At 45.8% G+C, this 13,878-nt stretch overlaps 1 protein-coding gene across 2 annotated transcripts in view; it reads left to right on the forward strand.

Moving 5' to 3' along the window:
• The window catches only part of TMEM241 (transmembrane protein 241), a 150,946-nt gene that overhangs the window by 57,939 nt on the left and 79,129 nt on the right, over nt 1-13,878 (forward strand). For both annotated transcript variants that reach the window (XR_004029647.1, XM_003262004.4), the window contains exons 5-7: nt 1,991-2,068; nt 9,432-9,457; nt 13,334-13,385. Coding sequence is in view for 1 of the 2 variants with exons in the window: in XM_003262004.4 (XP_003262052.2) it covers nt 1,991-2,068; nt 9,432-9,457; nt 13,334-13,385 (156 nt within the window). In the remaining variant the exon portion in view is untranslated. The remainder of the gene's footprint in view (nt 1-1,990; nt 2,069-9,431; nt 9,458-13,333; nt 13,386-13,878) is intronic.

Consider the following 13,878-nt stretch of genomic DNA (forward strand, 5'->3'; position numbering starts at 1 on the left):
TACAAAAATTAACCAGGCGTGGTTTCAGGTGCCTGTAGTCCCAGCTACTTGGGAGGCTAAGGCAGGAGAATTGCTTGAACCCAGGAGGTGGAGGTTGCAGTGAGCCGAGGTGGCACCACCATGCTCCAGCCCAGGTGACAGAGCGAGACTCTGTCTCAAAAAACAAAAACGAAAAACAAGGCAACAGAATTCCTCTCCTCCTCATTCTCCCCCCTCACCTTGTCAAGGTTACCTATCCATTAGGAGAGTATGCCACTCTTAACAAATGTCCCAGCAATGGGAAATGTGCAGTAGGTACCAGTATATCCTAATAATGCACTGTTACATTTTTTATATTTTCTCCTCCCTTTTTTTTTTTTTTGGTGAGAGTTTATCCAGTTATTCAAATGTTTACTTCAGTTCAGTCTCCTAAATATTCCTTTGATGTGGCCCCTTTCCTCCATCTTCGCTGCCGGTACCAAGTTCAGGTCACCATCCTGTCCTTCCTTGTGTTAGTTTCCTGTGGCTACAGTAATAAATTACCACATAGTTGGGTGAGTTAAAACAACAGAAATGTATCCTTCACAGTTCTGGAGGCCAGAAGTCTGAAATCAAGGTGTGAGCCTCTAGGGGATAATCTGTTCCTTGCCTCTTTCAGCTTCTGGTGGCCACGGCATTGCCCAGTTTGTGGTTCATCACTCCAGTCTCTGCCTCTGTGGTCACATTGCCCCTTCTCTGTGCATGTCAACCTGTCTCCTCTTATAAGGATATGTGTGATTGCATTTAGGGCCCACCCAATAATCCAAGATAATCTCCTGTCTCAAGATCTTCAATTTACTCACGTTTGCAAAGATCCCTTGTTGCCATATCAGACAACATTTACAGGTTCCAGGGATTGGAATGGGGATGTCTTTTAGGGGACCATTTTTCTTTCTGTTTTTTTTTTTTGAGACGGAGTCTCGCTCTGTTACCCAGGCTGGAGTGCAGTGGTGCGATCTGAGCTCACTGCAAGCTCTGCCTCCTGGGTTCATGCCATTCTCCTGCCTCAGCCTCCCAAGTAGCTGGGACTACAGGCACCTGCCACCATGCTCGGCTAATTTTTTTTGTATTTTTAGTAGAGACAGGATTTCACCATGTTAGCCAGGATGGTCTCAATCTCCTGACCTCATGATTCACCCTTCTCGGCCTCCCAAAGTGCTGGGATTACAGGCGTGAGCCAACGCAGCCAGCCTTAGGGGGCCATTTTTCATCCTATGGCACCCCTAGACTTTTGAGGCCCTCTCTGTCTCCTGTCTTCCACCCTGCAGCCCGAGTTCCTCTAAACATGCAGATCATGTCAAGGTCAGCTTTAAAACTCTTCAGTGGTTCCTGGGGCCCTCAGAACCATCCTGTTTCCCAGTGTGGCCTGTGAATACCTCTCTACCTTCCTGTCCCTCACTTCCCCCTTCCTCATTATGTTTCACCCATGCCCCACTTCTTCCTATTCCCTGGAGAAGCTGGATCTTCTCTCTCCTCTGGATCTTGGTGTGCTCCTCTGCCTGGGCCACTTTGCCACCTCCTCGCTTTTTGTTTGGCCCATGCCAGTTCATCATTCCGTTCTCATTCCTTCACTTCACTTTGAAGTCCAAGTCCTCTTGGACTTCACTTCCTCCAAGAAAGCTTGCTCTGCGTGTGCTGGGCGGGGTGCACTTTTGCCCCATCTGAGCTCTCGCCTGAGGGGGCATGTTTACCTTGTCATGGGATGTGTTCCCTGCACCTAACACAGTGCCTGACACACAGGAGACTTAAATGTTTGTTGATGAGAATGCCCATAGGAGGGGAACCTCTACATCCACCTACAGAGAAATACTGCAGCAAAGAGTGCTAATCCACGTAGAAATCTTTGCTGGAGTGATTATATATGTGGATGCCAAAAGTTTCCACAGCTCTTTATTTTTAAGCAAAAAAATCAACCATGTGGTTATGAGATCGAAGAAAATATTTTCATGTTTTTTATTCTGTTTTCTTTCAGGCCATTCCTGTGTTTCTCACTTTGCATAATGTAGCTGAAGTTATCATCTGTGGGTACCAGAAGTGTTTTCGGAAAGAGGTAAACGATCATGCAAAATGCTAGTGTTACTTCCTTGTTTTAAATTTCAAAGAAGCATTCTTCTTTTTATGGCCCAGATTAGTGTCTGCCTTTTCCTGCCACCAATCTCCAGGCAAGATTACCTGATAGTGGTCACTGATATCATGGGACACAGTTTTGACTTTGCTGCAATTCACCAGACATACGTGGGAATATTGTTGATATGAACTGAACTCAGATCCAGGTCAGGCTGACCCAGACCCTCGGGAGACAAAGAGGAGTTTGCTGTGGGTCTCCTGGGGAAGCATTCCTACCCCAGCCAATCCAGCACCACAGGACGAGGCGTAGCAGAGTTTTACACAGGGTGCCGCGGCACTAGCCCACCGCAGGGAAATTTGCTTTTCTCTCCAATATCAGCTATACCTCATACCAGCTAGAACAAGCTCCTTCACCTTCCATGCCTCCATCTGTGCATGGTGGTAATAATGACACCAGCTTGTTTAAGGCTTTTTCGAAGAACACAGCAACTATCACTGTTAAGTAACTGCTTCTAGCCATTTCCTGCATGCAGTAGGTGCTCTGCACATCAGCAACAATTAGTAATGTTATTAGAGGTGGTTTTAATTTGGTCTTTCTTTTTGGAGTTTTTTCTTCTGGCATTTGCTATTTGATTTCATACGAATTTTTGGAACACTTTAATTTATTTTTATTTTTAGAGACAGGGTCTTGCTCTGTCGCCCAGGCTGGAGTACAATGGCACAGTAATAGCTCCCTGCAGCCTCAAATTACTGGGCTCAGGTGATCTTTCTGCCCCAGCCTTCTGAGCAGCTGAGACTACAGGCACAAGCCACTGCACCTGGCTACTTTTTAATTTTTATTTATAGAGATAGGGTCTTGCTATGTTGTCCAGGCTATTCTTGAACTCCTAGGCTCAAAGGATCCTCCTGCCTCGGCCTTCTAAAGCATTGGGATTACAGGTGTAAAACATCACACCCTGCCCAATTTTTGGAACTTTTAAACTATAGAGAGGCCAGCTGGTCACCTCAGGCCACATGCTTCTTACAGGTGTGCAGGAAAGGAGGCCATGACCATACCCGATCTCCCCCCATCATCCCGCCGCTCCTTGGAGGTGGCCCTGTCAATCGTTTCTCCTCTCTTCTACACTGTCAGCCTCTCCCTCGCCGCTGGCTTATTTCCCTGGGTGCATAAACATGCTTGGTGTTATCAGTGCACCGAGGAGAGGATGGGCTCTCCTTCCCATGTGACAATGAGAGACAGAAGAGACTCACTTCACCCAGCCCTGGAAGGGCTCGTACAGGAAAATCTTAAGCTGCCTTGCCCGTGCACCTCCCACTCTGCCTCATCCCTTCTCTCCCCTTCCATGCCACAGGCCTCAGACAGGGCTGGACTTGGTGTTGTCCATGCCCTCTTGTCCCTGTCACCTTCTGCTGCTCCTGCTTCTGCCCCCACTGTTCCCCTGAAACTGCCCTGGCTGAAGTCACTGGTGGCTTTGTCTGTGCAACTCATCGTGTCTGTTTCCACCATTCCCCCCACTTTCTCCTCTGGCCTCTCTGAGCCCCCTTCCTTGGCCTTCATGCCCCCTCCCTGATTGGTTCCCTTCCTGTGTCTTGGGCTTTTCCCTCATCCATCTTTCTCTTCCTTTTCCTTTGTCTGCCTCTTCAGGGTTTCCCTGGGCTGTTTTCTTAGGAGCCTCTGTCCTCATGCCACACACTCTCTGGAAAATCTCATCCACGCCCATTGTGCCAGCCACCTGCTGCTCACAGAGGACCCTCAAGTCTCCATCTCCAGCCCATACCTCCCTGCTGAGCTCAGCTCCCCTGCAGAGCCCTGGGGCTTGCTGTCCTGTGGTTCTCCCCGGACATCTGAAATGAAACTGATCTGTTTCTCCAGACCTGCTTCTCACTTCGTAGCCCCAGTCGTGGTCATCATCACCCAAGTCAGAAACCTAGGAGGCCCCTTGGACTCCCCAGTATCCCCTCCCCGCCACATCCAGCCTATTACCAAGCCCGTGCCTCCTCCACCCTCACAGCTGCTGCCGCCCTAGTTCAGTCCTCATCTTCTCCAGGCGGCTGCCTGGCTGGGCCTGAGGAAAAAGAGCTCGATCCCCTGAGCCCTTAGGCAGGGCCCGGAGTGAGCAGCCCTGGGCTTAGACAGTTGTTGTTTTCTATTTGGCAGTCCCACGGCCAAAGCTGGGAGGTGGAGGCCTCTCGGCACTTGGGCTGATCTCTGTGCAGTTGGAGGGTTCCCTGGATGGGCACCTTTCTCTGACACTTTACTTACAACACCATCGTGCAGTTTCCATAGTCCGTCAGTTCTAACATGTGCTTCTTTTCTTTCACATTTTAATCGAATATCTACAGTGGGAAGGCTCTTACAATCAATGGTGTGTCGTGGTGTCATTTTTTTTTCTTTCTCCCTAATAAAAAAATAAGTGGAAGTTTTACAATCAATGATGTCTTAGGATCAATGAGATACAGCATGATTTTCCCCATGTCTCAGGCCTGCTTCCCTGAGTCTTCCAATGGCAGGAACCATGTGGTGGTTCTCCTCAGAGCTCTGGGCTCAGCCTCCAGAACTGGGACTGAGCTAAAGAGTCACTAAATGGTCACTGAGGTTCAGGGGCAGAACTTCCCTGAGAGTGGCTTAGCTCTGGGAGTCTGACCTGTCCAAATTCAAAAAAAAGCTCATATTCTCCAAAGGGATCCTTTCTTTTCTTTTTTTTTTTTTTTTGAGACTGAGTCTCACACTGTCACCCGGGCTGGAGTGCAGTGGTGCGATCTTGGCTCACTGTAACCTACGCTGCCCAGGTTCAAGTGATTCTCCTGCCTCAGCCTCCCGAGTAGCTGGAACTACAGGCGTCCACCACCATGCCCAGATAATTTTTTGTATTTTTAGTAGAGATGGGGTTTCACCATGTTAGCCAGGCTGGTCTCGAACTCCTGACCTCGTGATCCACCCACCTCGGCCTCCCAGAGTGCTGGGATTACAGGCATGAGCCACTGCACCTGGCTGGGATACTTTCTTATGAATTTAGAAATGAAGATTTACCCGGTCTAAGGATAAGATCAAGGCATCTCCACAGGGTTTTGCTTCCTGACGAGCAGGTCAGAGCCTGTAGATGTGGGTGACTGTAGGACTGAGGGTTAGAAAGTCCTTCAGGGATGTTTCCCTCTAGCAGGGGACCTCTTCCATTCTAGAGACGAAGGCAGATGTCTGGCTGAGAGGCCCTGTCCTTGGAAATAACTGAGTGAACACCATAAGTGTTTGAATCTTCAACTCCATTTCATCACTAACACAAAACATCACTTCTTGTCAGGGCAAACTAGAAAAAAAGTGAGTGGGTAACTTTGTTGTTGTCGTTGTTATTAAAACAAACCTTTCTTTCCTTTACAAATCTAAGAAGATTTAAGAGGTTGTAGAAAATACAGAGGGAGGCCAGGCACAGTTGCTCATGCCTGTAATCCAAAAGTTTTGGGAGGCCGAGGCAGGAGGATCACCTGAGGCCAGGAGTTCAAGGCTGCAGTGAGCCATGATTGTGCCACTGTACCTCAGCCTGGGCAACAGTGAGACCTTGACTCTAAAAACCCAAAAATCAACTGTGTTTCTACTTCCCTGAGGAAACCACTCTATTCTTTCAGACTTTTTTCCTATGCACATATATAGATGTATTTACACGAATGGTAAGATACATCCTGTTTTTCCATCTAACAGTTTGTCAGGAATCCCTATTAAAGCTATCATTCCACATTGGTTGAAGCATGTGTTGGCTGTTCCCTATTTATAGAATTGTAGGTGGTTTTTAGCAGTTTAGGGTTAAAATCTGCTCCATGATGCTGCTGTGATATGTTGTTGATGAGACTTACATTTCTGATGATACAGCTAGGAGCCTTGATGAAGTCATCCCTTACCATAAAGAACACACTTGCACGCCACCTCACAGACTGTTAAATGTTACCATGAGGGCTATTTTGTCTACTATGTGTAGATTTTACTAGAATCATTTTCGGAGAGTAAAAGTTGACCTCCTTGTGACTTCATTCTCAGATTATGAAAATAAACTATCTGGAGCTGTAGAGTTCATTTTCACCATCCACAGCAAGGTCTTTGTGTATTCATGCACACACACGTTGCACACACACACGCACACATACACACACACACAGTTTGACTGTAAGGCAATACGTGGCTTGAGGAATTTAACTACCTTGCAGACTTATTTATTACAGTTTAATATTAGAATACTCCTGTTTGTTTATTCATTTGTTCAGCGTTTATCAAGTACCTATGAAATGTCAAACATTTTGCTAGGCCTAAAGCTGCAGAGATGTAGGAGACACATTTCTTAGCCTTAACCCAGAGTGGAACAGTGGGGCTGGCCTGTACACTAGGGCTGGCACAGGGTATGGGTGGGCCAGCGGGTGAGCTCCAGTAAGTCGGCATGGGACTTAAGGACTTTCTAACCCTCAGTCCTACAGTCACCCACATCTACAGGCTCTGACCTGCTCGTCAGGAAGCAAAACCCTGTGGATATGCCTTGAGCAAGGAAAGCTTCCCTGGTGGGTAGATTTGAGCTGAGTCAGGCAGAATGGGAAGGGACTTTCCAGTTTGATAAGGAGAAAGGGCTCTCCTTGTCAGGCAGGCAGAGGGAGCATCAAGTGGTGGCTAAGGGTGCCAGCAGGGGTGACACTGCATGACTGGCAGGTGGGAGGTGGGCAGCTTCCCTCATTCCTCAGTGCCTCAAGTGCCCTCCTCTGTAACATAGAACCGATGACTGTTAATTACCCCATGATTAAAGGATTCAGTACATGCAGAGCCCTTAGAACAGCACCTGGCAGTGTGAGTAGCCCTCACAGTTCAGTTAGCTAACCCAGAGGAATGTCAGCTATTTATTGTTAATTTTGGCAGCATGACTTCTTCTTTTTTTTTGAGACTGCCTCGCCCTGTCGCCCAGGCTGGAGTGCAGTGGCGCGATCTCAGCTCATTGCAATCTCCACCTCCCGGTTCTAAGCAATTCTCCTGCCTCAGCCTCCCGAGTAGCTGAGATTACAGGTGTGCGCCACCACACCTGGCTAATTTTTGGTATTTTTAGTAGAGACAGGGTTTCGCCATGTTGCCCAGGCTGGTCTTGAACACCTGACCTCAAGTGATCCGCCCTCCTCAGCCTCCCAAAGTGCTGGGATTACAGGCATGAGCCACCACCCCTGGCCCTTTGGCAGCATGACTTTTGAGGAGTTATATTAACCCATTCAGAACCCTGAGACCTCAGTAGGACTTGTTACTAGGTTATTTTGGACTGCGTATCCTGAAAAGGAAAATGACTGCCATGAACTCAGTCATATCCAGAGCTCTGGGAGATGGAGCTGAGTAATGAACATATTGCCTGTTTTTACTCTCTGTATCCCAGGATCTGTGCTCTTTTACTCTCCTCCATAGAAGTGGCCTTTTCTTTTGGCCTGAAACGTTAGCCCTGGAAGTTACTGGGTGAACACGCTATTCACAGAAGTGGAAGAGCATCCCTTTAGTCCCTCCTCTCTATTTCTGCTCTTACACCAGGCTGTTGAGGTTTTGGTTACATTTAGCTCAATTTTTGAGTAACTGCTGGGCATGGTGGTTCAAGCCAGTAATCCCAACACTTTGAGGGGCAAAGGCAGGCAGATCAGTTGAGGCCATGAGTTCGAGACCAGCCTGGCCAACATGGTGAAACCCCATCTCTACTAAAAATACAAAAATTAGCTGGGCATGGTGGTGCACACCTGTAATCCCAGCTACTTGGGAGGCTGAGACAGGAGAATTGCTTGAACCCAGGAGGCAGAGGTTGCAGTGAGCCAAGATCACACCACTGCACTCCATCCTGGGCAACAGAGCAAGACTGTCTCAAAAAAAAAAAAAAAAAAAAAAAGGATTTTTGAATAACACATTTACAGTACGGGGCGGGGGGGGGCAGTTACGCAGGTGTGAGCCAGATCACCTTTGCCCTCCTCCTTTCAGTGCTTAAGGGCTAACTTCCCAGCAGGTGGCAGTACAGCACAGTTGGCCTCGCGTCCTGTGCTCTGCAGAGGCAGAGTTGCACAAAGATCAAGATTAGAGTCTAAAGTTGCAAAAATAGAATCTGTTCATTAAAACAGGGGAAACTTTATTATTTAGGCACACATGAAAACTTAAGGTAGCCTTTGTAGTAAGCCACATGTTTCTCTTGTCAGCGCTTCACTTCTAAACAATATGTTTATACTTCACACTGCCTGAACTGGTGTCAAAAATTGTAGTTTGTTTCCAGCTAGCAGAATAATCCTTCTGAAATGTTTAGAATTCATCAAAAGTTTAATTGTACCTGTTCGTTTCCTGTTTCAAATATAGAAAAATCTGTGTTACCCTCTGCTAACGTGTTACTCTCTGCTAACATGTACAAATGAGTTCTCAGTACGAAAGTCTGATTTCCTTAAACTGACTCATCAAAAGGAGTTATAAGGGTGAGTCCAAATCAGAATTTCTTCATTTCAGGTAATTTAAATGCCAAGTTTATATTCCCCCAGTCTGCCTTTTTTTCCCTTGTCTCTTGGGGTGGAGTAAAATGTCCCTTCTCCTTTTTTCTGTTTTTTATTTTCATATCACACCAGATAGTATATAGGACTGCTCTGAGTCAGCTGGATTAGTGAATGGAATATTTAAAGAGACAGAACTAAAACAGAAGTTGAGATTGGGTGCAGTGGCTCACGCCTGTAATCCCAGTGCTTTACGAGGCTGAGGCAGGAGAATCGCTTGAGGCCAGGAATTCAATACCACTGAGCAACATAGTGGGATCCTGCTGCTACAAAAATTAAAAAAAAAAAAAAGAAAGAAAGAAAGAGTAGCCGTACATGGTGGCTCATGTCTGTAGTCCTAGCTACTCAGGAGGCTGAGGTGGGAGGATTGCTTGAGCCCAGGAGTTTGAGGCTGCAGTGACCATGTCATTGCACTCCAGCCAGGGCAACAAAGTGAGACTAGATAGATAGATAGATAAATGGATAGATAGAACAAGAGCTTAATTGCTTTTTAAAATACAGGTTACATCTATTTCTTTCTCTCTCCTCTTCTTAGCGTGTAAGATTTTTGAAGACACAGCCCCAGCGTCATTTTGTCTTTCACGAGTAAACATCATTCTAATGGTGAAAGTACTTTGCTGAAGTGACTCAACTCTGGAATTCTGAGTCATCTTTCATTTGGTCCAAGCAGAAAAAGCCTCAATAAATACTAAACTGCAGCAAGCTGTTAAGCCCTTGATAAACCTACTCATAATTTATTTGCCTCTTGATCAAAATGTTTCCTTTTAAGAGGAATTTTAAAAGTTTTAAAAGTCTAATTTGTATGTTTCTTTACTTTTATGCAGAAAACATCTCCTGCAAAGATCTGTAGGTAAGTTTACTGCCCTCCCCCCAAAAAGCACTAATATAAGATTTAACCTAATTTTAACTTGGATGATAAACTGTTTGTTCAAGATTCATACTCTAAGAGGTGGCAGAAGAATTTATTGTAAACATTCATATATCCCTAATTTGTGTCTTAGTCTAAAATTTCCTATGTTTTTCTTTTCTTTCTGAAATATTTTATTCCAAAAGAGAAAACACCAGAACCAACCTGTGCTAGATTTCAGTCACTGATGCCCAAAACTTTACTAACAGTTGTGTAATACTGATGGAGAATGAAAATGAAAAACATGGAAATGACTTAAAAATTTAAAAGTAACGTTTGCAGTTTATTTGGTCTTTAATATTTTCCATGGTGGAAAAAGCACCAGCCTGTAAGTCCTGGGATCTGAACTGCAGTCCTGGGCCACAGCAGGGTGATCGTGGGTGGTTTTCCTCGTCCTCTTTGCCTCAGTTTCCTCAGCTAGGGTGTAAACTGGGCCGTCCTCTCATGCATTTGAATTCTAACCCGGGTGCCTGCAGCATTTGGATTCTAACCTGGGTGCCTTGCATCTGACTGCTTCCCGCTTCCTCTGCAGGCCAGGCAGCTCAGTCCTGGAGACAGAAAACCAACAGAGTGCTTTGATAGATGGATATAGGATTTCTACTGCAGATATTTCTGGGCTTTCATCCAATCCCCCACCCTCCTTTTATTCCTTTATTACAGGTTGCATCTTGGAAGAACAAGACAAAACCAAACTTCAGGACTATGCTCCTGTTTAAAAGGAGATTAGCAGGTGTCAAAAAGAGGCAGTAAACCTCATGATACCTGATGTAATCAGGTACTGCTCGAGGCCAGGTGGCGTGGGAAGGCAGGCAGGTGTCTCACTCTTGGGTATCCCCCGTCTTCCACAACTCCAAGAGGTTGTCTGTTTGGGGTGATCTCTGATGCTCATTCCCCATGGATGGGGAAGCATCCTCTATTCTATAAAGGCTTTCACTGTAGGTAGACACCAGACCCATCAGGATTCTCCTCTCCTCCCACCACAAAACCTTCCTGTTCCTAGACAGGCCCAAGAAGCTCCCCTGACACTCTCTTCTCCACTCACCCCACTGTTTGCCTTGGATTCTTCTCTAGGTCATTTGTGTGTTGGGGTGCCTTGAAAGTCAGCAAGGCTATAGGAGTAGGGCAGGCTGAGGTAGAGAAGTGTCCTGAGCCTCAGGCTGCTCCATGTTGTCCTGACCTTCCCAAGGCTGTGGGGCCTCAGCTACGAAGGCCCCTCTGCCAGTCCTCCTGCTTCTGGCCCAGCCGGTCAGTGCTGGTCTATTGGGTACAGTGACATCTACACATGGTTACAGCAGTGAGGACCGTCAGAATTGATCAGCACCACTGTTTTCAGTGTACTAAGATTACACATGCCAAGTTGTTGTGTGTTACATATATATGTTTATATGTACATATAAAAACATGTAGTCTCTATATAAAATACAGAATGTGTGTTGGTAGGAGATGGCATATGGCAAAGTTCCCTGAAAGTGAAAACATTATATTCGGTGCTTTTGTTCACGCCTTTGATCCTTTGCTGTTTGCTGCCTGATGGAATAGTCCGTAGTTAAGGGGCACTATATATATGTTGCCTCTATAAAATGGAAAGAGGAGAGAGACTAAGTGATAATTTGGGTTTTATGCTTTCTGGCGCCTTCTTTTAGGAGGAGAGAGTGGGGAAAGCTAGAGGCAAGAGCTTTTGGCATATGAAGCTCAGAAGGAATAGGCCGTAAACCAGGGATTACTGAACCAGCTCCAAATTGACTTTCTAATGAGTGAGGATAGCTTCCTGAAAATATCTGTGTTTGGCAGTGTTACTTTTTTGAGCAAGAATTTTTAAAAATTGCTTTACTGTGGAAATTTCTAAAGACATATCAAAGTAAACAGAATAATGTAATGAATGAAGTTCTGTGTGCCCAGTTCCCAGCTTCAGCCATTTTCAGCTTCTGGCCCCACCCACTGCCTTGCTCAGTATTTATTCCAGGCACCTTAGCATTTCATCTGTAAATATTTTAGTATGTATAAGAGATTTTTCTAATAAAACATTTTACAGGGGGAAAAGTTTAAACCTACAGAAAAGTTGCAAGAATATTACAGTGAGCTCCCATGTATTCTTCACCTAGATTCACCCATTGGTAACATTTTTTGCATTTGCTTTCTTGCTATCTCAGTGTATATATGTATACACATGCGTAAACATACATAAATATCACATAAATATATGATAATATAGATATTATTCTTGCTCTTTTTTTTCTGAATCATTTGAAAATAAGTTGTAGAGGTCATGACTCCACTGCTAAATACTTCAAGCTGTGTCTCCTAAAAACAACAATCCCTTAGATAACCAAAGTGCAATCATTGAATTTAGAAAATAACATCTGATATGATACTGTTTCTTAATATTGAGTCCATGTTCAAATGTTGCCACTTATTATCTGGCCACAATATTATTATTATTATTTATTTATTTATTTTTATTTTTATTTTTTTTTGAGATGGAGTCTCGCTCTGTCGCCCAGGCTGGAGTGCAGTGGCGCCATCTTGGCTCACTGAAACCTCCGCCTCCCAGGTTCAAGTGATTCTCCTGCCTCAGCCTCCTGAGTAGCTGGGACTATAGGCATGTGCCACCACGCCTGGCTAATTTTTGTGCTTTTAGTAGAAATGGGGTTTTACCATATTGACCAGGCTGGGCTCAAACTTCTGAACTCAAGTGGTCTGCCCGCCTTGGCCTCCTGAAGTGCTGGGATTACAGGTATGAGCCACTACACCTGGCACAATACTATCTTTTATAACATTTTTTTCCCCTAAAGATGTCATGTCTAAGCCGGGCGTATTGGCTCAGGCCTGTAATCCCAGCACTTTGGGAGGCCGAGGCAGGCGGATCACCTGAGGTCAGGAGTTCAAGACCAGCCTGACCAACATGGAGAAACCCCGCCTCTACTAAAAATACAAAATTAGCCTGGTGAGGTGGTGCATGCCTGTAATCACAGTTACTCGGGAGGCTGAGGCAGGAGAATCGCTTGAACCCGGGAGGCGGAGGTTACGGTGAGCCGAGATCGTGCCATTGCACTCCAGCCTGGGCAACAAGAGTGAAACTCCACCTCAAAAAAAAAAAGATGTCATATCTCTTTTGTACCCTTTAATCTGGAACAGTTCCTCAGCTTTTTATTGTCTTTCATTGCCTTCACATTTTTGAACAGGGCAGGCCTGCTGTTTTGTGAACTGTCCTAAATTTGGGTTTGTCTCAGTGTTTCCTCGTGGTTCAATCCATGCCGTGCATGTTTGGCAGGAATACCACCCAAGTGATGTTGTGTCCTTCTGAGCTTTATATCAAGAGGCACACAATGTGGATCTGCCTCATTATTGGTGGTATTAAGTTTGATCATTCAGTTGTGGGGGTACACAGAGAATTTTAATGCGATTTCCATAGTGTTTTCATTTTTGAAACGGGCATATTTGTGGTCTGATTCCCCAGTTTTTCACTTGCATGTTTTTGGGGATCTGCAGTTGAAAAAACACTTGTTTTATTAGATGTTTCACAGGCACACTATTTTCCTCGAGTGAGCCAGCTGTGGTTTTGCAGATGTCCTGTAAATGCCTGACTCTGGGAAACGGCTAGCTGAGGTCCAGAGAAGGAAATGTCTGCTTATGAGTAGAGCACATAATTGAAAACTACACAGGTAGTCAGGTTCACAGAGGAAGGACAGAGGAACCAAGTTGGTCTCGCAGGATCTTTGCTTCATCCAACTCCAGAGGATGTGTTTTCACCTCCACACTCTTGGGGAAACCTTTGATGTTGAAAGGTGAAGCTGCAGTGTTTTATCTCCCTCTCCACAGTGCCCTCTTCCTCCTGGCCACAGCAGGATGCCTTCCCTTCAATGACTCCCAGGTAAGTCCAGGTGAACTCATTTGCCTTCAAAGTGTCTTTTATTCTCTGAAGCCTGGGTGTATGACCAGAATTTCCTAGTCCTTCCTTTTAGAAGCAGGAAAACTTGGCCTATGCAGAAGCATTCCAAAGCTTGCAGGCTGGGTAGCTCTGGGCCTGGGCAACACCATTTCCCCAGGCCTTTGCCTTCTCCCCAAGGCTGCAGGCATCGTGGCCTGCAGAGCTGTGGTCCCTGGGCACTGTGGTGCCTGCCATCTGTCCTCTGTACATGCCTGGTGAACCTGCAAGCCAACACCAAATTGCCCCAGCCTCAGCCATGGAGGCAAAGTTGATTTCCTCTCCTCCCAAGGGCCTCATCTCCTGCAAAGTGATTTTTTGTTTTTGTTTTTGTTTTTGTTTTGTTTTGTTTTGAGACAGAGTCTCACCCTGTTGCCCAGGCTGGAGTGGAGTGGCACAATCTCGGCTCACTGCAACCTCCACCTCCCGGGTTCAAGCG

The sequence above is a fragment of the Nomascus leucogenys genome, chromosome 4 (genome assembly GCF_006542625.1).
Source record: "Nomascus leucogenys isolate Asia chromosome 4, Asia_NLE_v1, whole genome shotgun sequence".
NCBI lineage: Eukaryota > Metazoa > Chordata > Mammalia > Primates > Hylobatidae > Nomascus > Nomascus leucogenys.